The sequence below is a fragment of the Zalophus californianus genome, chromosome 6, assembly GCF_009762305.2.
Source record: "Zalophus californianus isolate mZalCal1 chromosome 6, mZalCal1.pri.v2, whole genome shotgun sequence".
NCBI lineage: Eukaryota > Metazoa > Chordata > Mammalia > Carnivora > Otariidae > Zalophus > Zalophus californianus.
The window spans coordinates 75,740,771-75,767,888 of NC_045600.1; the positions used below are offsets into that span (position 1 = coordinate 75,740,771).

The following is a 27,118-nucleotide window of genomic DNA, read 5'->3' on the forward strand; positions in this document are numbered from 1 at the left end:
GGAAAAATACCTAGTAGTGCAATTGCTGGGTCGTAGAGTAGCTCTATTTTTAACTTTTTGAGGACTCTCCATACTGTTTTCCAGAGTGGCTGCACCAGCTTGCATTCCCACCAACAGTGTAGGAGAGTTCTCCTTTCTCCGCATCCTCGCCAACATCATGTCGTTTCCTGACTTGTTAATTTTAGCCATTCTGACCAGTGTGAAGTAGTAGCTCCTTGTGGTTTTGATTTGTATTTCCCTGATGCTGAGTGATGTTGAACACTTTTTCATGTGTCTGTTGCCCATTTGTATGTCTTCTTTGGAGGAATGTCTGTTGATGTCTTCTGACCATTTCTTGACTGGATTTTTTCTTTTATGGGTGTTGAGTTTGGTAAGTTCTTTATAGATTTTGGATACTAGTCCTTTATCTGATAAGACATATGCAAATAATTCAGTAGATATTTTCTTAAATTAAAAATATCAAAATAAAAGTATATGCATGATATTTTAAAATATGGATGCAAATACTTGAAGAAATGACTAAAAGTTTAAAAAAAAAGAAGCAATAATTCAGAGAACTTGTTACCTAAGGGAGGGTGTAGGGATGGGATGAAAGGGGTAGGGAATGGAGTGACACTTCTCCGAGTACATCTTTTTGTATAGTATTGACTTTCACAACCATGTTAACATTTTACTTGTTAAAAAATAAAATAAATAAGACTGTAAAAATCTTAAATTGAATACAAACAGAAACAAATCCAACTGATTTCAAATAAAAAAAAAGATTAACATAAGCAATTATTGAGCACAATAACTTGACTATCTACCTTCAACCTTCACATGGAAGACCCGCAAACAAATCTTGGAACTTTACTAAAAGGTTGGTTTTTCACAGTGATATGGGTGCCACAATTCTGAAGCTATTGAAGCATGGGGCAAAATTGAGCAAATGAGTGAGTGATGATTTTCACTGTTGGAGACAGGAGATACAAATATGGAGTGGGAAGAATCCTGTGCTATCTGATTAGAATTGCAGATGTCAATATGAACTCATTTTTAGTAAGTGTACATTTTTCTAAGTTCTGAAATAGCTCAATAGCAGTGACTATATCTTAAGTCAAGATCTGAGTCAGGTACCATTGTCTACTTAATAAAACCAGCACTCCTTTTTTGTTTTTTGTTTTTAATTTTAAGTAGGCTCCACACCCAATGTGGAGCCTGAACTCATGACCCTGAGATCAAGAGTCACATGCTCCACCAACTGAGCCAGCCAGGCGCCCCTAAAACCAGCAGTCCTTGGAAAATGGCTGATTCCTGGTCTGGGATAGGGATAGAAAAGATAAGCCTGGAACATCTTATTGTACCAGAAAGTAAAGGAGTGGTCAAAAATATATTCAGGTTATGTCAGAGGATCACAGGGGTCATCTTTAAGGGGCTCTCACTGCTTAACTTTGTGACAATTTTAGCATCAAAATAATGACTAATGAATTTTAACCAATTACTAATATAAGAGTTCAGGAGTCCAGGAGCACCTGGGTGGCTTAGTCAGTTAAGCATCCACCTCTTGACTTCAGCTCAGGTCATGATCTCAGGATCGTGGAGTTCAAGCCCTGCCCTGTGTCAGGCTCTGTGCTCCTCAGGGAGTCGGACCTGAGATTCTCCCTCTACACCCTCCCCCCATCTAAAGTAAATAAATAAATCTTAAAAAAAAAAAAAAATTTCAGGAGTCCATAATGATAATAAGTAAGTAAGTGATAAAGAAATGAAGAAAGAGAAAGAAAGGAAGAAGGAAAAAGTCTTCCTGACAGTAGAATGCCAACCATTTGGCTATTATTATAGTAATAACTTATTTGGGTGAGGATAAATAAATAGGTGTTGCAATTATTGGGTGAAAACTTGATGACCCACAGGAAATTTACATAGACTCAAAGTCACTTCCTTAAAATTATTAATTACAGAGGGGAAATAGGAAATTTATAATAGGGAAAACTGGAGGTGGGTACATGGGGGAACACTTTAATCAAGTAATCAATGTAAATGTGGCAAAGTGTTAACAATTGGGAAATGTGGGTGAAAGATAAGAAATTTTTAATACTATTCTTGCAACTTTTCTTTAAGTTTAAAATTATTTCAAAAGAAAAATTTTGTGGGTTTTTTTTTTTTCCTTCTGGCTCCTTCCCTGATACTTAAAAAACTTTTTTCCCTTCCCACACCCACTCACAATCTGGATTCCTTACTGGGCAGGAGTGCACATAATCTCAAACTTCTTGGTGAAATGGCATGGGGAGGTGGAGGTTAGTACCATTTACAATGGAAATGAATGACTGGGGCTCCAGCTGGGAGCAGCAAAGAGGAAATGCTCTGTTTTGTTCTGTTGCAGGGTCTGCCCCACCTTCCCTGTCCTGGAGGGGGAGGGAAGGCTTTTAGTCACAAGAATCTTGTTATCATTTCATCTTAATCTTGTCATTGGTAACTGAGAGGAAAAAGGGAGATCACAAAGGTAGCGAGATGGTCCTGTATCCACACTATGTATCAACACCTCCCTTCTTAAAAGACCAGAACGTGCAAATGTGTGTAGGATCTCTCATATAGGTGGATCTATCAAGCGAACCTGAGACCATTTTCTTTAAAAAAAAATCTTTTCATTTTATCTATTTATTTTAGTGATCTCTACACCCAACGTGGGGGTCCAACCATGACTCTGAGATCAAGGGTTGCATAAGGGTTGCATAAGGGTTGCATGCTCTTCCAGCTGAGCCAGCCAGGGACCCTGACCATTTGAATGTGTGTGTATTTTTTTTTTTTGGTAATCTCTACACCCAAAGTGGGGCTTGAACCCATGACTCCAAGATCAAGAGCCACACACTCTTCTGACTGAGCCAGCCAGGCTCCACTCATTTTCTTATTTAAACGCTTTGCTTTGGACTACTGTACGGTTAAATTTCTTTAATATCCAGAATAATACTATTACGATACAGAGAAGCAGCCTAGTCCCACATCCTTTGTTGTAATTCCAGTATTTACAGTAGACAACTGGATATTCCAATCCAGAGATTAGGTACAGATTTCACAATTACAAAGAGGCAAACATCAGCATTGCTCTTAAAGGACATTCCCCTAAAGGAACACAGCAGAGAGGAATATTTAACAAAAATTGTACTGAAAACAGATTCCCTGACAAGCCATCAAATTCACAGTCAAAGGGAAACAAACCACAATGTTAGCAACGTAGCAGCATCCAGTAGGTAACGAGTCAAAGCTGTACATAGGTTACCATACACAGAGCTTGGGAGACTGGGGGCATAGATCTGAAGTCAGCCCATGACCCACCAACCCACCCACCCACCCGCCAGGTCCCTGTAGTTTACAATTGGATCTGTTCATGCTGAGGACCCCACCACAGGCCCTATTCTAAAGAAGTCTAGTTTCTCCTAGTTGTTTTTTTTTTTTTTTTTTATGTCAAGGGGCATAGGTAGCATGTAAAATTGGCTGCCTCCCAAAACCAGTGATAAAAAAAAGGAAGCATAGGCCTCTCAATTAATTTCACTAAAGATAAACAGAAAAGGCTAAGTCCTAGACAATTGTGGAATATGAAAAATGTGCCCCAGTGCCCGCCCCTCCCAGTTCCACATTCTTTTGTTTGAATTAACTTGTATCTGTCTCTACTGTGAACAGTGAATGCCCAATGTAGGTTCAGAGTGCTCTTGGAGGGATTTTCATTTTTGTCAGGAATCAAAGTCTTAACCTAAAAGAAGCAACTGTTTATCTAGAGCTGGTAGAGCAGGTTTGCTTACGAAGTCACACCCTGTTGGCATCACCCAGTCCTGAGAGCATCTCTCCTGGAGAACTGAGCCAATTAAGTACTATTCTCTACGAAATTCTTGGCGGGTGTCAGCCTGCCCTTCACAAAGTCTCAGCAGCTACACTGCTTCGAGAATGTTTCAGCTCCACATCATCAATCCCCACAAGGCTTGGGGAGAGTCCTGGGCACACCTGCTTTGTCCTACCCTCAAGCCTTCTTGGTACTTGGTGTGACAACCCTCTTCAGTGGTTGGTGGAAACTTTCCTAGACTCAAGGACATATGTCATTCCCAGGACCACTAAAGCGACTGTTACATCCCCGCAGCAAATGAGGCTGCAAACAACTGGCCTACGTGAAGCCAACTGAAGTCTGGAGATGTTAAAACACAACCGCAGTTGTAATCAGCCAAGGTGCTGTCTGACAGGAGGGCCTCATCTTTAAAACCCTCACTGTGCACTGCACTGCTGCCTTCTTTGTGGGTCTTTTATTCATTGTGTGTGCTGTTTTATAGTTTATTTCTTGCACATTGGTGTATTCTCAGAATTTTCAAAAAAACCCACCTTGGATTCAGTTTGTTTATATACAGAGAAATTGCAGTTAAATTTAGTTTTTGATCATTTTTATACTCTAATGTATGATATTTTGATAACCGTTATTTTTATGTATTACTATGATCTACGTTTTGTTTTCCAAGATAAGGCTTTCGTTTTTAATGACTATAGCCAGCTTCACTGGACCTCAACTGTACTTTTCTGAGCTTCTCATTTTTGCTAGTGAATTTGAAGAGGAATGCTAAGTCATTTCTGAGCCATGATTTGAAGGACCTATTAAAAAAGAAAGAAAGAAAGAAAGAAAAAGAAAGAAAGAAGGAAGAAAGAAAGAAAGAAAGAAAGAGAAAAAGAAAAAAAAGAAAAGAAAAGAAAAGAAAGGAAAAGAAAAAGAAAGAAAGAAAACCTTTCCCCTGCTGTCCCTCCAAGCAGCACTTCTGGCTGAAGGCAGCATGGTGACCTGCTTGTGCCTGGTTGTGACCTTTGTCTGGATGAGGAAAATTGGAGGCAGGCAAAGGAGTTCTGGAAGAATTTCGGAAGCGTGGGGTGAACCCAAATTTGTTTTCCACATTTTGTCTCAGGTTGGCCTTGAGAAGAAATTAGAAAGTAAGGCCTCTGAAAACAAAGGAATTGTGATTATGTAGCCCAGAGAAGATCTTTATGCAGTGAAGTAGTCTTAGAACAGAGCATGAATAATTAAGCTCACACGGGCACAAAATAGAATATACAATATTTGTTTAGATAAAAGGAAAAAATACCCACTGGTAAAAACTAACATAACTGTGGAGACTTGACCATCTTTATTAGCAAAGTAGAGCCCCCTTGTAGGACCGGGCGGGGGGATCAGGTTTCAGTGTCCTTCCAGACCCAGGATTCTGAGAGGAAGGATGGTAACCTGGGGACCAGCATGGTTTCAGTGGGTACCAGGAACTGGCATCGGTTGTGAAAAGGAAAGAGCAGAGCTTCACTCAGATGTAAGGACAGAAAACATACCACAGTACAGAACACATAATAGCTGCATAAAACTGATCAGTTTATAAACAAATAGAGTCTTAGAAGCCAGTAGAACGTCGGTCTTGTTAACAGGTGACACAGTCTCCCAGTTCTCACTGGTAGGAGAACAACTTCATAGACACATACATATTGCACAAAACCTCAATACAGGTTTCCACAGGGAAGGTTTCCACCCAGTCCCTGCTGCTCCCCAAAGGTTAGGGAACAAAAGTTCCCTACGTCACTGTTCATCGTGACCCAGCGTTCCTCTTCCTGGGAAGGGACACACGTCTGTCTCTTCAATGGCAAACTCCAGTGGCATCAGGTGACCTTGGTCATAGGCAAGAATCATTCAATATGGTAGCACTCGGGGCAGCTGTGACTCCTTCCTTTTGGTGACAGATCTTAAGCCTTTTCAAAGTCCACAGGTGCCCCAAATGGCAGATGTCTTTTTTTGAAAATAAATACACCAGAATCAGCAGACCCATCAAAGGAAATTGGCCACAGTTACTCTTTTGAGGGGAGTTGTTAACTCTTCAGGGAAGCTTGCTGTTCCCCTGCCAGTACAACTTCTCCTCTACTTTTTTCTTTTTCCATCGGCAGAGGAGCAGCATCTTGAAGGTCTTCCTGAAGGTTCTGTTGCAGAGGGCATAGCAAATGGGGTTGACGGTGCTGTTGACATAGCACAACCAGTAGCCCAAGTGCCATAGGGTGACTGGGACACACTTGTCACAGAAGGTGGAAACCAGGACCATGATGTTGTAAGGGGTCCAGGTGATGATGAAGGCCAGGAGAATGGCACTCAAGGTCTGGGCTGCCTTCCTCTCCTTGATGAGGACCATTCTCTTTCGTTTGGTCATTTGATGGCTGAGGTTGGGATCCAGGCCTTTCGTCGAAGGGTCCTTGGACACTGGGAAGGAGCAGGGCATGATTTTCACCTTGCGACAGCCGTTGTTGGTCTCCTGGGTCCCATCAGCTTTCACCACCAGTCGGAACTTATAGGCCACACATTTCTGACTCTTGGGTCTATGAGCAGCACCTGGGGACAAGAAGTATTTTTGGGTGTCATAGTCATTTTTTTCAGCTTGAGCTTTCACAAACGTGTCCTTGGTCTCTTCGGCACTGAATTCTTCCCTCGGGCTTTCCTTGGCCTGACTCTTGTAGACTACTTGGAAGACAGGGTCCGTGGCAGGCTTGTCCTCATCCTCCGAGGAAGGGTAGCTGCTACAGGTAGTGAGCTGCTCAGCTTGGGCCCACTCGGTGCTTGGGCCAGTGGCTTGGGATGGTTTCCCAGGGGTGGAGGTGCTCCTGCGGGAGGATGACCAGGAGGCTTGGTTCCTTTCCCTCTGGGCCAGTGTGGGTTGAGGGCAGCTAAAGCAGGACGTCAGCAGAGCCTTATGAGCTGGCTTTCTTGGCTCCGCTTCGGCCATGGAGTCAGAGCCCTGGAGGTCAGCCAGGTCCTTGGTCCGCTTCTCCGTTTCCCGGTAGATCCGGCAGTAGAGGATCGTCATGACAGAAACAGGGATGTAGAAGGCAGCGATGGCAGTGCCGAAAGTGATGGTGGGCTCAGACAGGAACTGGATCTGGCACTCATCTGGTGGTACCGTCCGCTCCCCCACCAGGTACTGCCAGCAGAGGATAGCTGGGGCCCAAAGGATGAAGGAGATCAGCCAGGCCAAGCCAATCATGATGCCAGCCCTTTTTGGGGTACGCTTGGCCCGATAGGTCAGAGGTCTTGTGATAGAAAAGTAACGGTCAAAACTGATCACCAGAAGGTTCATGACGGAAGCATTGCTAGCCACGTAGTCCAGGGCGAGCCAGAGGTCACAAGCCAGACTCCCGAGCACCCAGCGTCCCATGAGGATGTAGGTGGTGTAGAGGTTCATGGAGAAGATCCCAATGATGAGATCTGCACAGGCTAAGCTGAGCAGGTAATAGTTGTTAACGGTCTTCAGCTGACTATTGACTTTGAAGGAGATCATGACTAAGACGTTGCCCACGATGGTGATCAGGCTTACCAGAGCGGTCACAGCCGCAATGGTGATGACTTCCCACAACCCATGGCGTTCCAAAGGCTGGTGACTTACTGGGGTGCCATTGACAGTGGTCGTATTGTGGTAAGATTCACCTTCCATCCTTAATTAGGGTTAAGTCTTGGGTTCTAGACCATATCTTTTCTATCTCACCTCTTCTTGGTCAGCATCTGGAAGAGAGGGAAATATATTAGCTCCACTCACCAGCACGGATCTTTTTTCCCACTCATTGTTTATCACTTACAACAGGATAGTAAACGTGGTTACACACATATTCAGAGCGAGATGCTGAAATCTCTGTTTTGATGACAGTTTGTAGCAGCATCATCCCTTTGCTTTTTAGACGTACCGGTGCCCGAGAGCCTTTCTTGTTCTTGAGGCTGCTGCCCTCTTGTGGTTCCAATGGGCAATTTAAAGAAGAGGTGAGCTGTGAAGACGCGTGGGGGAGGAAAAGGAGATTGGGTAACTGGGGAGCAATAAAGAGAAGAAAGCAGGTGATGTGAAGTTACTTTTGATTGCAGTGGCTTTAGGGGCAGAAATTGTTTTTTAAGTTCCCAGTGATAAGTACCTAGTCTATCATGCACTGGGGAAAAAGACAAGTTGTATCTACTCTATATCCCATTACTAAACATTATTGCGTTTAATTACAGATTCAATTAATAAACATTATTGAGGCATTGTTGTGAGGCAAGACTATCTTATCATACTTCTCCATGACTTAATACACGAACACCCCATGTGCACAGAGGGGTTGAAATTTTCCCCAGCTGCTGAAGATGATGACCTCCCCCCATTTTTGGGCCATTTGTGATGTAGTAGAAATGTTTTAAATTATTTTATTTTCTGATTATAAAGTAATATTTCCTTGTAAAAGTTCAAGCAATGTCAAAATGTAGAGCTTAGAAAACAAGCCTCCTCTGACTCAGTCTTGCAGAGGTAATCAGTGCTTTCCCCTATGCGCATACTAACAAATATTTAAATACAATTATTTTTAAATGGGTGACTTTTTAATGTTTACACCCCGAATTTTGTTTTTCACTTAACAAATCATTGTGGACATCTTTTTTTTAAAGTTTTTTTTTAATGTAATCTCTACACATGATGTGGGGTTCAAACTTGGGACCCCAAGATCAAGAGTCACATGCTCCTCCAACTGAGCCAGCCAGGTGCCCCAATGGACATCTTTTGTATCAGCATGTCTTTTGGATCAGAGCTCTTTTTTCATTTTAATGACTGTACATTATCCCATTTCATGGATATAATATAATTTAGTCAACACCACTGACAAATTCCAACTTTTAAAAGTAAAAGAAAATTTTTCTTTTCTAGGTTAAACATCTATGTACATGATGAAAAGCTTCAATGGCTATAAAAGTGTAAATGGTAAAAGATAGGTCTCCCTCCCACCTCTGACCTCCAAGCTCTCAGTCTCCCTTTTCTGGAGGTAACCACTGTTACCACCATTTCTTATTTTTCCTTCCAGAGATATAATATATGCATGCGATATGTATTTGATGATATATTAAAAATTTTTTTAAATTAATCTCTATGCCCAACGTGAGGCTTGGAGTCATGACTCTGAGATCAAGAGTCGCATGCTCCACGGACTGAGTCAGTCAGGTACCCCTGAAAAATACTATTTTAATTACAAAATTCCAGGCACCATGATATGATGATAGATAGGGAAGGGAGAATCTTCTTAATGCCATGTAGACAATCACTGTTCTGCCTCATGATGGGTCCTGACCCTTCTCTGATAACAGTAATTGATATAAAGATGACAAATTTGTGAAGGGCTATGGATTTTCTCGGCTTTATTTTATATTTCCAACTACGTTGTTAGATGTTTTTCTAATGCCTCAAATTCAATATGGAATCGACTTGATGATATTGTTTTGTACCAGAGGCCAGATTCTTCTGACTTTCTGATCTTGCACCCTCTTCCTTCACATCCCAACTAATGCAGTACAATTTATCCATGAAATACCCTTCTTACGGGTCCCTTTCCATTCCTGCATCTATCACCCTGGTTTAGCCTTGTGTTGCCTTATACTGATAACCCCTTGGTGTTATCAGCATTCCAAAGACGGCAAAGTACGTCGGATGCCAGGTCACTAGACTGACTCCCAAGCACCTGGCAGGCCAGAGTTGCTCTACACCCTACAATTCTCTGGGCAATTTCCATCCCAGACTCTCTCGAGTTGACAGATCTAAGTCTCACTGTCCACAGAAATTCCTTCTTTCTTCCTTCCCCCAATCAATATGTATTGAATGTCTTTTATGTGACAGACCCTAATAGTGGGGATACCATGGAACAAGACACTGGTAGGGGTATAGATAAAGAAGCAGGTAATAAATGGCAGGGGGCTGGCGCTGCAAGCCGTAGGGCACGTGGAAGGACGTGTAAGCCAGGCCTGTGGGAGAGAGGGGGAGAAGTCCTTGAGGAAAAGATGTCTAAGCTGAGGCTTGAAGCATGAATGGGTTTTATCTAGGCAAAGAGGGCGTGTGTGGGAGGGCTGGGGAAAGAGTGTTGCAGCCTCAGAGGGGATTGTAAGCCCAGAGGCAAAAGGAGGCATCAACCTCAACATCACTGATCATCTAGAAAATGCAAATCAAAACTACAATGAGATATCACCTCACACCTGTCAGAATGGCTAAAAATCAACAACACAGGAAACAATAGGTGTTGGAGAAGATGTGGAGAAAGGGAACCCTCCTGCCCTGTTGGTGGGAGTGCAAACCCTGGTGCAGCCACTCTGGAAAACAATATGGAGATTCCTCAGGATGTTAAAAATAGAACTACCCTGCAATACAGCAATTGCACTACTAAGTATTTACCCAAAGAATACAAAAATACTAATACAAAGGTTTACGTGTACCCTGATGTTTATGGCAGCATTATCTACACTAGCCAAATTATGGAAGCAGCCCAAGGGTCCATCGATTGATGAGTGGATAAAGAAGATGTGGTATACATACATATATAAAATGGAATATTAATCAGCCATAAAAAAGAATGAAATCTTGCCATTTGCAATAATGTGGATAGAACCAGAGAGTTTAATACTAGGTGAAATAAGTCAGTTGGAGAAAGATAAATATCATATGATTTCACTCATGGGTGGAATTTAAGAAACAAAACAAATGAGCAAAGGGGAAAAAAAGAGAGAGGCAAACCAAGAAACAGACTCTTAACTATAAAGAACAAACTGATGGTTACCAGAGGGGAGGTGGACGGGGGGATGGGTTAATAGGTGCTGGGGATTATGGAGGGCACTTGTTGTGATGAGCACCTGGTGTTGTATGAAAGTGTGGAAGCCTATATTGTACACTTGAAACTAATATAACACTTCATGTTAACTAACTGGAATTTAAATTAAAAAAAGGGGGGGCATCAGGTTGGAGAGCCTGAGACACGGAGGAGAGGTGGGACTAGAGAAGTTGAGGGGGTGGGGTAGGCAGCACAGGAGTGGACTTGAGATAAAAGAAGTCCACCTTCCGGGAGGACTATGTCAGCTATTTCCAGACTCCGCATCTGCTCTGAAGGTCGTCTTAACACCCAGGGTGTTGGGGACAAAAGTCTGGAGAGAAATAATAAAATGAACTGACTGCTTGCTGGTTTTTTCTAATCAAGTCTTCAAAATAGAAATAAATGGGGTTTGGGAAGGATTTAACTTTTCCACTTAATTTTATTAGAAGGTAGTGAGCAACTTCTGAAGGGTTTTGGGGATTTGGATGTGCACATTCTCCTGTGAGCACATGTGTCGAGCCAGGGGCTTAGCCTCTCTGACCTGTTTCCTCATTTGTAAAAATAAGGAAATTGGATTATGGGATGCAAGATGCCTACATTTTAATGATTTTGTATATCACACAGTCTGACGGTTGATTTTATGTGTCATCTCCAGATGCCAGGTGTTTCGTCAAACCCCTACGTCTAGATATTGCTGTGAGGGTATTTTTTAGATGGAACTAAAATTTAAGTCAGTAGACTTTGAGTAAAGCCAATTATCCTCTATAATGTGGGTGGGGCTCAGCTCATCAGATAAAGGCTTTAAAGGAAATGGCAGAATTCCTTCTGCCTCCAGACTACCTTTGGATACAAGACTCCTGCAGGAATTTCCTGTCCCCTAGCCTGCACTGCACATTTTAGATTTGCTAAACCCCACAATTCTTAAAAATTATAAGCAAAAGGCTCTTTTCTGTGATAAAAGGAATAAACAGTTTGATAAATGGAAAAAAGATCATTTATAGTGGCAATGTGGTCGCTGAATCATACAACTGAATCTGGCATTGGGCAGCGTTAGGTTTAAAACCTAGCTCCAGGGGTGCCTGGCTGGATCAGTGGGTGGAGCATGCAACTCTTGATCTCCGGGTTGTGAGTTTGAGCCCCACGTTGAGTGTAGAGATTACTTAAAAGAAAATAATAAAATCTTTAAAAAACAAAAACCAAAAAACCCCTTAGTTATGTTGTTTACTGTCTGACTTTGGACATGTTACCTAAACTCTTTAAGTCTCAGATTTTTAAGCTTAAAAGTGGGGATATGAAGAGTCCTTACCTCATTTGGTTGTTTCCGGGATTAAACAAGATAATCCTCATTCAGCGTTTCACACAGTATCTGACACAGGGGAATGCTCATTACAAAGTAGCCATCCAGCTGAAGGACATGAAAATGACTTTTCCTGTGTTGGGAATGGTTCTGAGGTGTGGTCTATCAAGGGACAAGGCGGACTACAATGATGAGGCAATACTCTCACAGCCTTGAACTGGCTGTTTTAGAGGCTTCATGGTGCTAATGATACTTTGCCCTTTAGTTTTGGTAGTTGATGCTCCACCTTCAGGGGCATAACAAATTGTACCCAACCACTAAAGCAGAATAACCCTGAAGAGAGCCAAGGTTAACAGTCTTCTTCAAAGTCTGCTCATTAGAATAGGGCTACTCAAGATCCTTGACTGAAAGATAAAATGGTCCCAGAGTCAAAAGAAGTTGAGAAAATACCATCTATTATATAAAGCTCTCAGAGATCCAGAAGACACATGAGCTTAGAGAAGGCTGAGAGGTCCTGAGGTGAAGGACACTATTTAATTTGGTTTAACATAGAGGTGGCTTAGCGCATAAGCTTTTTCTGAGGAACATCTGTTTGTATCCTGTGGCATCTGTCGATCACACTTGGGAAATGCAGTTTAGTGGGAAACACACTGAACCATGAGTATGGAGATCTGAGTTCACATTTCAGCTAAAATCTTGTGATTTGACACAAATCTCTGGGTCTCAGTTTCCCCACATATAAAATTAAGAGATTGGAACTAATGATTTACCCTGTAAAATGCTTTCAAGTTTTACCTATAGACTTGCAATGGCAAATATTGGACGGTGTATGAATTTTAGACCTCAACTTCCCTCTTATTCACAGCCAGAGAAACAGCAGTGAGTTGGCTGCTCTGGCAGTTAGTGTGACGGAATCAGCTCTCAGCCAACTTTGAGCCCTCAGTTTTCTCAACTGTTAAGCGAGTATAACAATATCTGCTCTCCCTGCCTTACAGATTTTGAGGACCTCCAAATGAGGTAATGTAGGGAAACCACCAAGTCCTATTCTGGTGTCAGTTTGGGGTTTTAATTATTATAAAATGAAGGGTTAGTCTAGGTAAATGGATCTCGTCACAGGCAGCTCATTAGAACCACCTGGGAGCTTTTGAAAACCACTAATGTGGAGGTCCCACCCCAGGTGTTAACAAGAACCTATGTGGGAGAGACTTGGGCATCATGTCGTTTTGAAGTTCCTGAGGTGATTCTCCCCAGCAGCCAGGATGGAAAAACAGTGACCTCTCTAGATCCTCGCAACTCAAGGTGCATTCGATAGATGGCCAGTGTTGGTGTCACCTGGAAGGACGTTGGACATGAAAAAATCTCCAGGACTAGAATCAGTGCTTCTCAAAATGTAGCATGCTTATTATGAATTACCTGGAGGATTTAGTGAAGCTGCAGAAGGGTGGAGATTGCAATCCCACCTTTCTTAACTCCTGAGGACTCTCTCTATGCTGCTAACCCATGAACTAGACTTTAAATAGCAAGACTGAGAGTAATTTCTGAACTTCCTAGAAAAGGGGAACTGTAGCTTATAACGGTGCTGTTAAAATTGGAATTTTCCAACCGAAGAGTGCAATAACATTTGGATTCCCCTCTGCCTTCGAGGACATTTGAGTTTTTATTTTTTCCTGTTTGAACTTGATACCTACTTCCTTTCCAGATTTGCTTCTTTCTATTCATTCCATTTTTTTCTCTGCCTCATATTTGAGTGGATGACTTTTTCCTCATTCCTAAGCTGGTGGGAGTGGATCGATCTTGTCACAGTCAAAATGGCATATGGTACATGAGGTAGGTTCCATGACTGAAGGACTGATTTTTTGTGTGTGGATGATAGTTGAGTGTGAAAACTGAGTTTCAGGCATAATAGTCTTCCACAATAAACTTTTGAACCCCTAAAAGTTTTTTGAGTAAAAGATTACGTTTATGGAGGAGTAATTTTTTTTGAATGATTGATTTTATTCTATTTTTTAAAAGATTTTATTTATTTAAGAGAAAGAGAAAGAGAGGGTGAGAGAGCACAAGCGGTGGGGAGGGGTGGAGGGAGAGGGAGAAGCAGGCTCCACACTGAGCAGGGAGCCCAATGCGGGGTTCAATCCCCAGGACCCTGGGATCATGACCTGAGCTGAAGGCAGATGCTTTCACTCTGGAAAATGGGAACTTTTAAAAGTTTGAGTAACCAAATAAGAACTCATGAATTCTCACTCCCCAGGTAACCATTTATTTATATTGTATTTCTCTCCACAACCCCCAAAACCAGTAAGAGTCACTCCTTGGGGCACCTGCGTGGCTCAGTCAGCTGAGCGTCTGACTCTTGATTTCAACTCAGGTCATGATCTCCTGGTCGTGAGATCGAGCCTTGCATTGGGCTCCCCATTCAGTGAAGAGTTTGCTTGAAATTCTCTCTTGCTCTCCCTCTGCCCCTCCCCCACATGTGTGTGTACTCTCTCTCTCTTTCTCTCTCAAGTAAATAAAATCTTTAAAAATAAATAAAAGTTCTCTTTATAGAGAGTATGTTTATTTCTAGAGTGCCAGCATCAGCAGAGAGCAAACAATCACCCCTGGTTTATTTTCCACCACCAAACAGAAGACAAAGAATCCCAGAACAATAAAATGGTCCTTGTTCCCAACTCTGGCAGATTGCTTCTTGTTTCTTTCTTGCCAATAAATTATACAAAGGAAGCAAACCAACGCAAAAAACAAAAAAGGTAACACTGTGTATCAAATGAATTCTTTTCCTTGTGGAGTAGCCTTGATGACTTTTGAGATTTTGCAGATGAGCTTAGACCTTGCTTTTCTGAAATACCTTTTCTCTGAGAGGCTTTATGCCTGAACCATGCTTCACTCTTTCTATAGCAACCATAGTGGAAACTTTAATAGCGTCTACAATCCAATGATACCAGGACATCATCATAACCAGCTCATGTTGTTACATAGAGTATTCATGAGCTGCTCTCCTTCTCCCCCCTTCCTTTTCAAGGATAAATCAGGAGAAAGTAAGCTTAAACACACTTGGTGGCATTGGGTTAGATATCAGGAAGAACTTCCAGTGATGGAATGTGTGAGTAAAAGAGGTTCTGAATTTGCCTTTTTTGTTTGTATTTTAAAGTAGGTCTATCTATTTCTTTTGATTGCTAGAACTCTGTCCAAAGATACATGGTGATTAAGAAATGACTTCTTAGTGTCGCTGAAGCAATAATATCTGGATCAGAATTTTAAGGTAATGAGTGCTCTTTTTAAAATTTCTAACATGTATGTATTATTTTTAACTGAAGTATAGGTGATATGTAATATTATACTGGTTTTGGGTGTACAACATAGTGATCTGACAGTTCTATACTTTCTGAGATGCTCACTGTAATAAGTGTAGTTCCAATCTGTCACCATACAAAGTTATTACAATATTATTGATAACGCAAGTTTTTAAAAACATATTCTGTGTGTACTACTGTGCTAGATTTCATGGGGCATATAAAAGATATATACAATAGTCGTTGAAGTGAGGGAGTTAGACTTTGACAGTTCTAAGAAAAAGAGGATAGAAGAATTACGTTGGGACTTTGTAGCATATTTATGACAGAAGTCTATCACCCAGGGGCGCCTGGGTGGCTCAGTCGTTGGGCGTCTGCCTTCGGCTCAGGTCATGGTCCCGGGGTCCTGGGATTGAGCCCCGCGTCGGGCTCCCTGCTCGGCGGGAAGCCTGCTTCTCCCTCTCCCACTCCCCCTGCTTGTGTTCCCTCTCTCGCTGTGTCTCTCTGTCAAATAAATAAATAAAATCTTAACAAAAAAACAGAAGTCTATCACCCAGGATGTCAAATGACTGTATTTTTCCTGTAGGACAGGAAAACAGGTGGGATTGTGTTACATTAAGGCGTAAGCTGGAGCCATTCCGTGCACGCACCGTGCCGCGTCAGGCCTTGGAGGTGCCCGGGTGGGCCTCCTCCAGCTGGGATCAGCTGGGCGAATTTCATCTCCTATGTGTGCCATGACATGACAAAGGCAGGCAGGTACTGCCCAAATGGGTTTATGTGAGAATCTGCAAGTCCAGGAGCTCCCGACTGTATTGTCCACGTCTTCCCAACAGACTTACAGGCATGGTGTATGTATCTACTTTTGAATGCTGAGGATAGGGTTTTGTTCTGGAAGCAGGGTCAAGACAGTGCGTCAAGGAGGAGGGATGATGAACTGTATCAAATGAGGTGGATACCACAAGAAAGCCTGGGCCTGAGGCCTGACTACTGGACTTAGTTACATGAGAGACCTTGAGAGGTCCTTTGGTGAGGTGGTAGTGGGTAAGGCCTTGTGGAGTGGCTCAGAGACCGAATGGAGGAGATTGGAAACAGCGCTATCAATGACTCTTCTGAGGAGCTCTGCTATGGAAGGGAGTCCAGAAATGCAGCAGAAACTGGATTAGGATGTGGGGCCATGAGCTTTGTTTTGTTTTGTTTTTTAAGAGAGGCAGAAGTCTAGCATGTTTGAATGCTCACGTGAATGATCCGTTAGCAGGTAAAAACTGAGGTGTAGGAGGAGAGGGGTTAGTTGCGGGAGAGATGTCCTCCAGCAGGTGAACAGGGACAGGACCTCATGCAATAATAGAGGCAGGGGGCTGGCACGGGAGCCGAGACCTCTTTGTAGTAGTAGGAGAGGGCACAGCAGGGTAGAGGGGCGCTAATACAGAGAGGCTGTGAGTAATGGCCTGGTGGAAATTCTATTCTGATTGCTTCCCTTTCTCTGTGAAATGGAAAGCAAGGTCAGCAGCTGAGAGTGGGGATGGAGGGAGAGAGAGAGAGAGAAGGAGGGGCCAAGTCATGAATTCTTCATGTCGGGGGAGTTTGCCCCGTTCATTTTCGGGGGTTTCCTGACTCCAGCTCTAGGGGCCGGGACACTATTGTGACCTGGCAGGCGGCTCACTCGCCCATGTCCTCAGCAGGTTAGAGGCTGGGGATTCTGGCCTGAAAGGAGAGCTCCTGCCAAAGGCCCTCCCCGGGCAGCTCGAGCACCCCTCCACAGAGGCTGTGGCTGCTGAAAAACACCTGCGAAATACAAAGACCTCTTGTGAGAGCCCTTATCGATGTTTCCCAGTTTGTGCTGTTTATATACTAAGCATCAGAAATCCACAAAACTGTAGAAAATCTGCCTATGAAGAGAAGAATCAGGAAGATGCCTTTGTTCCATGAAAATTTATTTGCAAAGGGATGATGCTTTTTAATTATTTTTTGATTACTTTTTTATTTTTATGTCCTATCATAACATCCACTTTCATCAAACAGTGAGAGCTTGTAAGCTCTATGGTGTCAGGCTAGGAATTATGAGGTTTCCTGGAATTATGATGTTTGAAGGCTCAAATACTACCTTGATTCAGTGGTTCTCAAATTGGAGCATGTGTCTGAACCACCTGATGGGGTATGGTTGTGAACCACTGATTGCTGGGCCTCATCCCCAGTTTCTGATTTGGGGTGAGGCCTGAGAATGTGCTTTTTTTTACAAGTTCCCAGGTGATGCTATGCTGCTGGTCCACATTTTGAGAACAATTGCCTTAAGGAATTAGCCGCCTCTTTTTTTTTTTAACTTTCAATAAATCAAGTTATATATATTTAAAAATATGCAAAAAGTCCAGTTTATTTTCTAAAGGAGCTACCTATGTAATTCAGCACTTCCTTTTTGATAGCTCATGAATACTACCTAAGGGAAACTGAATTTTTTATTCATGCAATGGTATATGTTTAAAATCAGGACTATCAAGTTAAAGCAGTAGCAGAAAATCTTCCTTCCCTTTGTTATTTATAAAATCAAAAGACCTCTGGTTTCTTGCAATGCAAGAATGCCATTTTTATCCTTGATGATAGATTCCTTTTCCAAGTGAACCAGAATCAAAGAGGAAAGCATACTCAACATCTTGATTAAAAGAACTTCCCCTAGAGGTGTCCTTCCAGTTAGGAAGTGTTAGCCCGGGGATCTCTGAATTCTCTAAGCCTAAACACTCCTGGCTGATTTGAAGAAAATCTTAAATGGACAGACAGCAAAGGGGAGAGTAATATAGTCTCTGGACATCTGGTGGCATCTGCAGCATAGACCTAAGAACACAGACTTTGAAACCAGACTGAATGGGTATGAATCCCACTCTGTCACTTATTAGTTGGAGCAAATTATTTAACTCCTCTGTGATTCAGTTTTCTTATCTGTAAAATAGGAATGCTAGTATTAAAAAAAAAAAAAGGAATACTAGTATTTACCTTATAGGAATAGTCTGAAGATTGAAAGTTAGTACACTTAGAGTGCTTGGAATAGTGCCAGGCACAAAGTGTTAAATAAATGTTAGCTCCTACTGCCACAAACAAGTCCATCTTTTCAATCATAATTTTGGAGGCTTTCTGTGGGATAGTTATATAGTTAAATCACTTTTTGCTGGTGGTTCTCATCCAGGATGATTTTTGCCCATCAGGGGACACTTGGCAAAAACTGGAGACATTTTTGGTTGTCACGACTTGGGGGAGGAGGTGTAGCTAGAGGGTAGCAACTAGTGGGTAGAGGCCAGGGATGCTGTTAAATATTCTACACTGCACAGGACAAGCCACCACCACAAAGATTATCCAGCCCTAAATGGGCCAAGTTTGAAACCTTTATTTATGCTGTCTGGTGTGAGATTAATATGTGGATCTTCATCATGGTGAGAGCCCAAATTATGGTGGTTTGCTGGTAAATATTTTACAACTGGTTCCACCCTCACCTCCAACAAAGCCCTGATTTGCAAAAATTTGCCAGTTTCTGTGGTGTAAAAATTCCTACTGTGACCCATTTCAAGTACCAACTTTATGTCACTTAATGTAGAATTAGGAAGAGATAATGTACCAAAACATTATGGTTCCTGGCCACACAGGGGATGAGGGTCCAGGTTGTCCAATGTATTTTTTTTAAATATTTTATTTATTTGAGAGAGCACAAGAGGGAGAGAGAAAGAGAAAGAGAGAGGGCGTGCACAAAGGGGGGGGAGGGGCAGAGGGAGAAGCAGACTCCCCACTGAGCAAGGAGCTTGGGACTCCATCCTAGGACCCTGGGATTGTGACCTGAGTCAAAGGCAGACGCTTAACTGACTGAGCCGTCCAGGTGCCCTGTCCAATGAATTCTTAAAAATGCCTTTCTTATCTGTCTGTATCTCCTCTTAGCTTCTTTATGGTGCTTGGGGAAAATGATACATTTGTTGTTACTATTCTCATCTTCCTGTTTAGTGTTTATCTAGAGGTGGATTATTGCATTGAAAGTTGAGCATGGGGATGAATAACTTAATCCTGGGTGCTACTGACAGTCTTAATTTGACAAGTATAGACATGGGAAAAAATGAGAGAAATAGGGTGTGGAGGAATAAGACAAAGGGAAAGGCTGGGGAGCAGTGGAGAGGGAAAAGAAAAATTCGATGTACTGTGCAAGAATAGTGTCCACTGACAAAAATGTTTATTAAGACAATGAAGTAACACAGAACAATATACAATGTAAAAAAATACTGTTACGCTGACAACCTTCCCTGACACATGTCCCCCAACACTGTATTCCCTCTCTTGACTAGTGGCATCATTAACTACCATCAAGCAAGAGACCTGGGCATGACCTCTAACTTCTCACCACCAGCCCACCCCACTTACAACTAACTGGTCATGAGGTCCTATCAATTCTCCCATTATTTGCCTCTTTGGCTCTCAACTTCATTTAGACCCTAATCATTTGTGGCTGGGGCTATTAAGTAGTTTCCTAATGGCTCTGCCTAGGATTCTAATTCTCTATAGAATGATTTTTCTGAGTGTAGTGGTGAACAGCATAGACTCTGAAGCCAGACTGCCCAAGGTTCCAGTCCAATTACTTCCTAGCTGTGTGATCGTGGAAGTTCTTTTGTTAGATCCTTCATCTGTAAAACAGGGCTGAAACTAGTACAACCTCATAAGGCTGCTGTGAGGTTTAAATGAAATGTTATATAGGAAGTACTCAGAACCATGCTCTGTGTCACAATGTTTAAGACTGTTTCTCTCCAGTTTATAATCCTTCAGTGGTTCCCTCTGTCTAGAAAGCTCCCATATCCCACTTATTAACCAGGCAAACTCCTGCTTAAGCATTAGGCCTTGGCTCAAGGGTCTATTTCTCACAAGGCCTTGGGCTACTCATTAGGCATGGGCTTTTTTCCTCCTTTGGGCCTTCACCTTGAATCTTTCGCTGCACTCAGCACACTATTGCAATCATCTGTTTACAAGGTTATCCTCCTTAGGGAAAGTGGGAAGTGAGCTACTTGAAGGCAGGGACAGTGGCTTTTTTTTTTTTTTAAATCTCCAGGACCAAGCAGTGTGCCTGTCACATAGACAATTAGAAGCAATGACTAGTATTAAGTATATATGTTTATAAGAAAGGACTGGGAAGGGGGGAAAAGTCACTTGCTTTGCTGTGCTGATTGGATGATGGGAATTTTAGCCCCCGTTTTTTATTTTATGTGGTTTCTGTAATACAAAGTTAAAAATGGCTTCCATGTATCCATATAACCAATTGCCCTTCTTCCCCCTGGTTAAGAGAATAGACTGGACTGAAAAATGGACTACTACATAGTAATAAAAAATAATTATTAAGTCATGATGAGTCTCAAAAATTTCTACTAAATAAGTGACACACACACACAAGAATAGACTGCAGTGAGCCCGCTTGTGTTAAAATGCCAGTTCACCACATAAGGCAAGCTGTTTAACCTCTAGGGCTGCTTGTCATCTGCAAAGTAAGGATGACAGCAGCACCTAACAGGGCTGATAGAATTAAACACTTACGTGCTAAGTGCGGGCTAAAGTAGTCATTTCTACAAAAATTCTCTCCAGGACTTGGGAGCCCTTCCGTCCATTACCACTTTCGCTCTGTGCCATCCCAGTTGCTGGCTGTAGGCCACACCTCTCACCTGAGACCCACCCGCCTTTTCCTCCACACCTCCTCCTGATCCTTGAATTCAGAATAATTTTAATAATTTATACACATTCATTCTTGAAAATCAGGAGATTAAACGGGGAAAAATTAACTCACTGGGAATCTCACTATACAGTTAACCTCTGATTACATTTTGGTATATACGTTTTAGATTTTTTTTTAATGCAAATACATTCATATTCGTATTTTTCTTAACAAAAACGAGTTCCTATTATACAAACGGTTGAACCCACCCATTTACTTTATAACTCATCCTTAAGCCACCGGCCCTCCCCCAGACCGACCGTTTCCCCCACTTCCCTCTCCCAAGTCGGGCCTTTTCGTCTGAGGCCCCAGCCTTCCCCGGGGCCCGGTTCTGGCCCCACCTGCCAGGCCCCGGGCCGCCCCGCCCCCGCCGCGGCCGGTTTCCATCCCCGGCCCCGCACCCCGCGCTCGCCGCCACCGGGGGCCCGTCGCTCGCGGCTCCTCTGAGCCACCCGTTTCCGGTGGGGCCAGGGCGTCTCCGCGGCGGCCAGATGCAGGCGGACCGAGGAGCTCGGGGCGGCCGTGGCCGCCGGCCCGGCCGTGACCGGCCCGGCGGAGACCGCGACCGGGCGGGAGCCGCAGGGGCAGTGGCGAGAGGCGGCGGCGGCGGGGACAGTGGCGGCCGCCGGGGTCGCGGCCGGGGCTTCCGAGGCGGCCGCGGCGGCCGAGGAGGAGGCGCCCCGCGAGGCGGCCGCCGGGAGCCAGGAGGTCGGGGCGCCGGGGCCAGAGCGCCGGTAAGAGGCGCCGGCCGGTGGGGTCGGGGTGTGATCGCGTGGGACCAGGGCTGATCGGCGCGGGCCGCGAGGCAGGGGGGCGCGCGCGAGCCGGGCGGCGGCGGCTCCTGCGCCTGCGCTTGCGCGGGACGAGCGGAGGGCGGCGGGGGTGCGCGCCGGATGTGCACGTGGCGCTTCTAGGGGTGAACCCCCCCCCCGTCCCCGGCTACCTCCACCCGGAGCTGGGGTGGGAGTGGCGGCTCTCGGGGCGTCCGCAGCCTGCTGGAGGGGTTCAGACCCGGAATAGCTAAGAACTCAGGGACTGAGGCTGTGTTTCACGGTTACAAGGCTAGCGCACCCATTGAATTCGGGCGGGGTGTCCGTGTGATTGACCCTTATCGGGTGGGGGTGCGGCCAGGGCTTGGTCTGGAGGAGCTGAGACTTGGGCAGCCTTACAGTACCGGCAGGCATTCCTGTTATTAGGAGGGAAGGGATTTTTTGGGGGGTGGGGTGGGGGTGGGGGTTGTGTTCACTGTGCAAGGCCTAGCATATGATAGGATAATAAAGGATTACTGAATGAAAGAATGCCCCCATGGACTGGACTCCATAGTATTTCGGGGCGGGATCAGATGCACAGTTCTCTTTTAATAGCATAGTTCTCTTTTATTATATATGTATAGGAATCAGGAGTTACTGCCCTTCGTTTTTAAAAATTTTCAATCTGGAAATAGATGTTTCAGCAGTCAGGTATGAATTTTAATAGCAATGTGATCGACCTTATTCACACATTCATAGAAGGATACTTCTTACAGCTCGAGTAGGGAATGATAGGCAAACTCTTACTCGATTGATTTTGGCCAAAGGGGTTTCAGTACAGTCTGTTTATGAGCTGTTCTGTTATTTTAAAAATGTGTACTACAAAACTGTCATCTATTTGAATTCTCGCGTTCATAGATTAAAAAAAAATTTTGGTTGAGGCAAAATTTCCTGTTACTGAAATGTTTGGAGTATCTTGAGCGCGTAGTAGGTAAGGTGTCCCTAAAGATAGTAATTGTATACAGAAATACAGTTACTTGGAAAAAAATTAGAAAACTTAAAATTAAGTGTAACATATTTAACCTGGTTAGGATTAAGGTAGGTAATAAGTAAAATCTGATTGTGCTGTGAAGAAATTCTTAGGTTCAGTTTAGCAGGAATGATGGAAACTCAGATTAACGTAGTGCACACTACATAACACATTTTGTCCTTATAACAACTTTATACAATTGATTCTTGAACAAGATGGGTTTGCAGGTCCACTTATATGGGGATTTTTTTTTTTGGTTACTGTTAATGTATTTTCTCTTCATGATTTTCTTAATGTTTTCTCTAGCTTTATTGTAAGAATACAGTATCTAATACATATAACATACAAAATGTGTCTTAATCGAGTGTTATTGGTAAGGTTTCCAGTCAACATAGGTTATTAGTTGTTAAGTTTTTAGGGAATCAAAAGTTATACATAGATTTTTCCATGGCCCTATCCTGGGAGTTATGCAAGGCTCAATTGTATATATTGCATATATATGTATATATAACTTGATTACAACTTTACTTCTTAAACAACTTAAGGTTGTTTAAACTTTATAACAACGTCATTTTATATCTATTTTATATATAAAATCTTCATTTTTAAAAAAATTATGTTCAGTTAACCAACATAATCATCATTAGTTTTTGATGTGTAGTGTTCAATGATTCATTAGTTGCATATAACACGCAGTGCTCATCACAACACGTGCCCTCCTTAGTACCCATCACCTGGTTACCCCACCGCCCCCAACTCCCATCCCTTCTGTAACCCTCATTTTGTTTCCCGGAGTCCAGTGTCTTTCGTGGTTTGTCTCGGTTAATTGACTTGCCTAAGCTTTTATAACTAGTGTCAGAGCCGGGGTTTATACCAAGCTGCTTTTGACTCAACTCTGTTTTATCGCTTACATTTTTGTGAACCAGTCACCACTTTACTGAGAACAAGGTAGACACTCTGGCTTCATGGATCATGTTTTACTAGTAATTGTAGTAACTGTACCTTTGGTACTGACTGAAGCGTCCGGCACATAGGCCTTTCATAACAAGTGTCATTAACTTCTTGAATTGAGTGAATGAAGGTGCTTCTATCTTACTCATCTCTGTGGAACTCAGTTGAGCAAAACGGTGGTATATCGTGTAGAAAGTAAATAATATGTTTTTTGATATGCTGATATTGTAACCAATTCTATTAACACTTAGGCTTTTATCCCTTTTTGGGATAGCCTTAAAAAAATCCTATCTTATATTTTCTTGTGGGATTTTTTTCAATGCCCAGTTTCATGGTTCGGTGTGTTAGCGTGTGTGAATGTGTGGCCCGGTGCTTGGGTCATCACAGGGAGCTGCGACTACAGAGTTTCCACCTGTTACCCCTGCCCTCCTCTTGTCAGTCCAAGCTGCACGAAGAGACGTTGGAAGGATTACTCCTTCATTTTGGTATGGTTTGTAACCTCTAAGTTCCTTCCCAGTTCTTAGATTCTGAAGTACCAGTCATCTTTAGACTTGCTAAGAATACCGTTCTTGGTGCCTAACGATTAAGTGGGACAAGATTGATTGCCCTGCCTGAGGCCCCCTTGTTCTGTTCTCATGTTCCATGTTGCATTTGTGCCCCAAATGGCGAGTAATTGAAATGATCAGAAAGAAAAAAATTCATAATAGAGGTTTAGCCAAGTAAAGACCAGTTAGTTACCTAACTCCAGAATTTAATACTATTTACGCCTTTTGCTTTCTACTTTGGATCACTACACACATGTGGCTGATACGTGGAAATCAAGACAAAATAAAACTAAACAACTTCGAGACAAGTCATACTCCAGGGGAACTTTGCTGAGCACGTTGTGTCTGCTAGTCTCTTGCACGTAAATCATTCCCTCTGTAGAAGGCATAAACGCTAAGTTTGAGTTTGGGTAAGCATATCATAAGGCTAATTATCTTCACTGAATATCCACTAGAAGCCTGGTATTGCCCTGGATGTAGTCATTAACTTAAAAAAAATATGCTAGGATTTGTTAGTATTAAATTCTTCTTTTTGATGAGCTACTAGCAGAGAGGGTGTCAGGCCTAATGGCAGTCTTTGGAATGTTTTTTTCTTTTTTCCTTCTCCTAGTATCCTAGTACCTCACATTTATTGAGCACTTAGCATGAGGTGAGAAAACTGAGGCACAGTTAGGGGAGGTTAAGTAACTCCTCCATTATCACGCAACCAGAAAATGGCAGAACCTGGATTCAACCCAGGCATTTTGATTCCAGAACTGTTTTTTCAGCTACTTCCCTAAACTGCCTCTGGAGTGATTTGAGATTTGAAAAGGGATGTGTGGCGGACTGTTGTGTGATCCTTTCACATACTTTGTTTTCCTGATGTCCCAGATGTTAATAAGGATTTGAAGTAGTACTGATACCGTATTCAGTTATTGTGGATAAGAGCAGATCTTTGCTTTCTCGCTCCACGTTTATACGGCAGCTGCTTTTAGTAAGAACTTGGAGGTATTTTTTTTTTCCCTGACCAAAGTTTTGCTTTGCAAACAATAATATAAATCCTTTGCCTGAGTAATAATTAATCCTAGATGACCTTGACATTTTCATCGCTCTATTTCAGTAAAAGGGAAATCTCTGACTTTGATGGTCAAGTTTACCGTGAGCCTGGAAGAGGAAAAGATGTCAAATCAAAGTTGCTGGCAGGTTTCCAAAGCACTTGCTCCTTCATGGTTGCTGAAAGGAGTCCCCCTCACTGTGTCAGCCAGACAGAGACTGAGGACCTATTACAGTTCACACTTGACAGCCTCCTGGCTGTATTTCCCCCTTTTCAGAAAGCCTGAAGTAAATTTGGTTAGCAACTGAACGTGCTTAAGTGTCCTAAAAGAAAATTGCTTTAAGATTAGCTCTTGGTAAAGGGCGCCTGGCTGGCACAATCGGTAGAGCATGTGGCTCTCGATCTTGGGGTTGTAAATTCGAGTCCCAGATTGGGTGTAGGGATGACTTAAAAATAAAGTCTTCAAAAAGAAGAAAAAAAAGATTAGTTCTTGGTAATCCATGGAATTGGCCCTTTCCCCTGCCACTGCAGACCACTCCTCAAAAACTATTTCGGCATCTTTATCCTTGCTAATGTATACTGTTTTGAGGTCTGCTTTTCTCACTGACCATTATATCACTTACATATTTCCATTATTAATACATTTTGCTAGTATTCTGCTTAAATTTTTTTGATAAATTATGTATTACTTGTACATAAAATTGAACATAAAATTTCCAGCATATTGTATACTTGACATTTTAATTAATTAATTAAGTGTATAGTGACTTTTTTTTTAAGGTTTTATTTATTTATTTCAGAGAGAGAGAGACCACGAGTGGGGAGGAGAGGGAGAAGCAGACTCCCCGCTGAGCAGGGAGCTCGACGTGGGGCTCGATCCCAGGACCCTGGGATCATGACCTGAGCTGAAGGCAGACGCTTAACCGACTGAGCCACCCAGATGCCCCTATATTTGACATTTTAAATAGAACTGTCACATCATTCTTATACCTGGATGGAGTCTAAATACTACAGTGATTTGAAACTCACCATCATCCATTTAAGAATCACATTAATAAGCTCTTCTGCAGTGAGAAAATTTATATTATTTCTTTTTATTTCATGTTTTAATTCCACATCTTCTGTAGAATTTTATCCAGTGTAACATATTTTCAAACCTGAGAACTTTTTAGCAATCACTTCTGCTTCCTGGTAACAAATTTTGATTTTTTTTTTTTAATCTTGTAGCCTTAGGGCTTAGGTGTAAAATTTTTTTCTTTTCGGTTGAATTAAGATTACATTGATTAATATACGATTTATTTTAATTAGCAGTTATTACACATAAAGGTAAAATTTTATTGTGAATGGATCTCATTTTCTCTAATGAATTTATGTAGGTATCCATGGATGAATATTGTTTATTCCTGAATGAGATAGGATTCAGAATCAATTCTCTTCCTAATTTTTATTTTTATAGGTGTAAGAACTGAGAAACAGTAGATGGTAATGGTTGGAGCTTCATCATATGTGTCACTCAATTCTGTGAATACCTTTCTAATTGTATACCAAAATCATTATTATAAACTTTTTTTTAAAGGTCTGTCGGCTGACAACCGGATTAGGTCCTCCTTCAATTTTGTTGAAAGCAAAGAATTGGAAACTTCATGACTTGCAAAAGGACTTGTTACCTGGTCTTTAGAGTTACACTTTCTCAACATCTACACCTATATTAAAAATTACCCCTTTGCTTGCTCAGGGAATGCATCACAGTCAGAGTGAGAATGGCGGAGAAGGGGTTGCCGGTCCTCAAGTACTTTCTAGGACGGCTTTTGGGAAAGAGTTTGGACATTGACTGAGCATCTGAGACTTAAAAATCCTTGCTCATATATTTTTTGAGAAATCTTCATGAATCCCCAGCTATAT

At 42.4% G+C, this 27,118-nt stretch overlaps 2 protein-coding genes across 2 annotated transcripts in view; one reads left to right on the top strand and one right to left on the bottom strand.

Moving 5' to 3' along the window:
• Nucleotides 1-5,858: 5,858 nt before the first annotated feature.
• CHRM5 (cholinergic receptor muscarinic 5) overlaps nt 5,859-27,118 on the bottom strand; it is a 72,910-nt gene continuing 51,650 nt past the window's right edge. Inside the window, exon 2 of the mRNA XM_027569113.2 lies at nt 5,859-7,525. Coding sequence (XP_027424914.1) covers nt 5,859-7,457 — 1,599 coding nt within the window. The 5' untranslated portion in view covers nt 7,458-7,525. The remainder of the gene's footprint in view (nt 7,526-27,118) is intronic.
• AVEN (apoptosis and caspase activation inhibitor) overlaps nt 21,263-27,118 on the top strand; it is a 173,383-nt gene continuing 167,527 nt past the window's right edge. Inside the window, exon 1 of the mRNA XM_027569115.2 lies at nt 21,263-21,642. Coding sequence (XP_027424916.2) covers nt 21,400-21,642 — 243 coding nt within the window. The 5' untranslated portion in view covers nt 21,263-21,399. The remainder of the gene's footprint in view (nt 21,643-27,118) is intronic.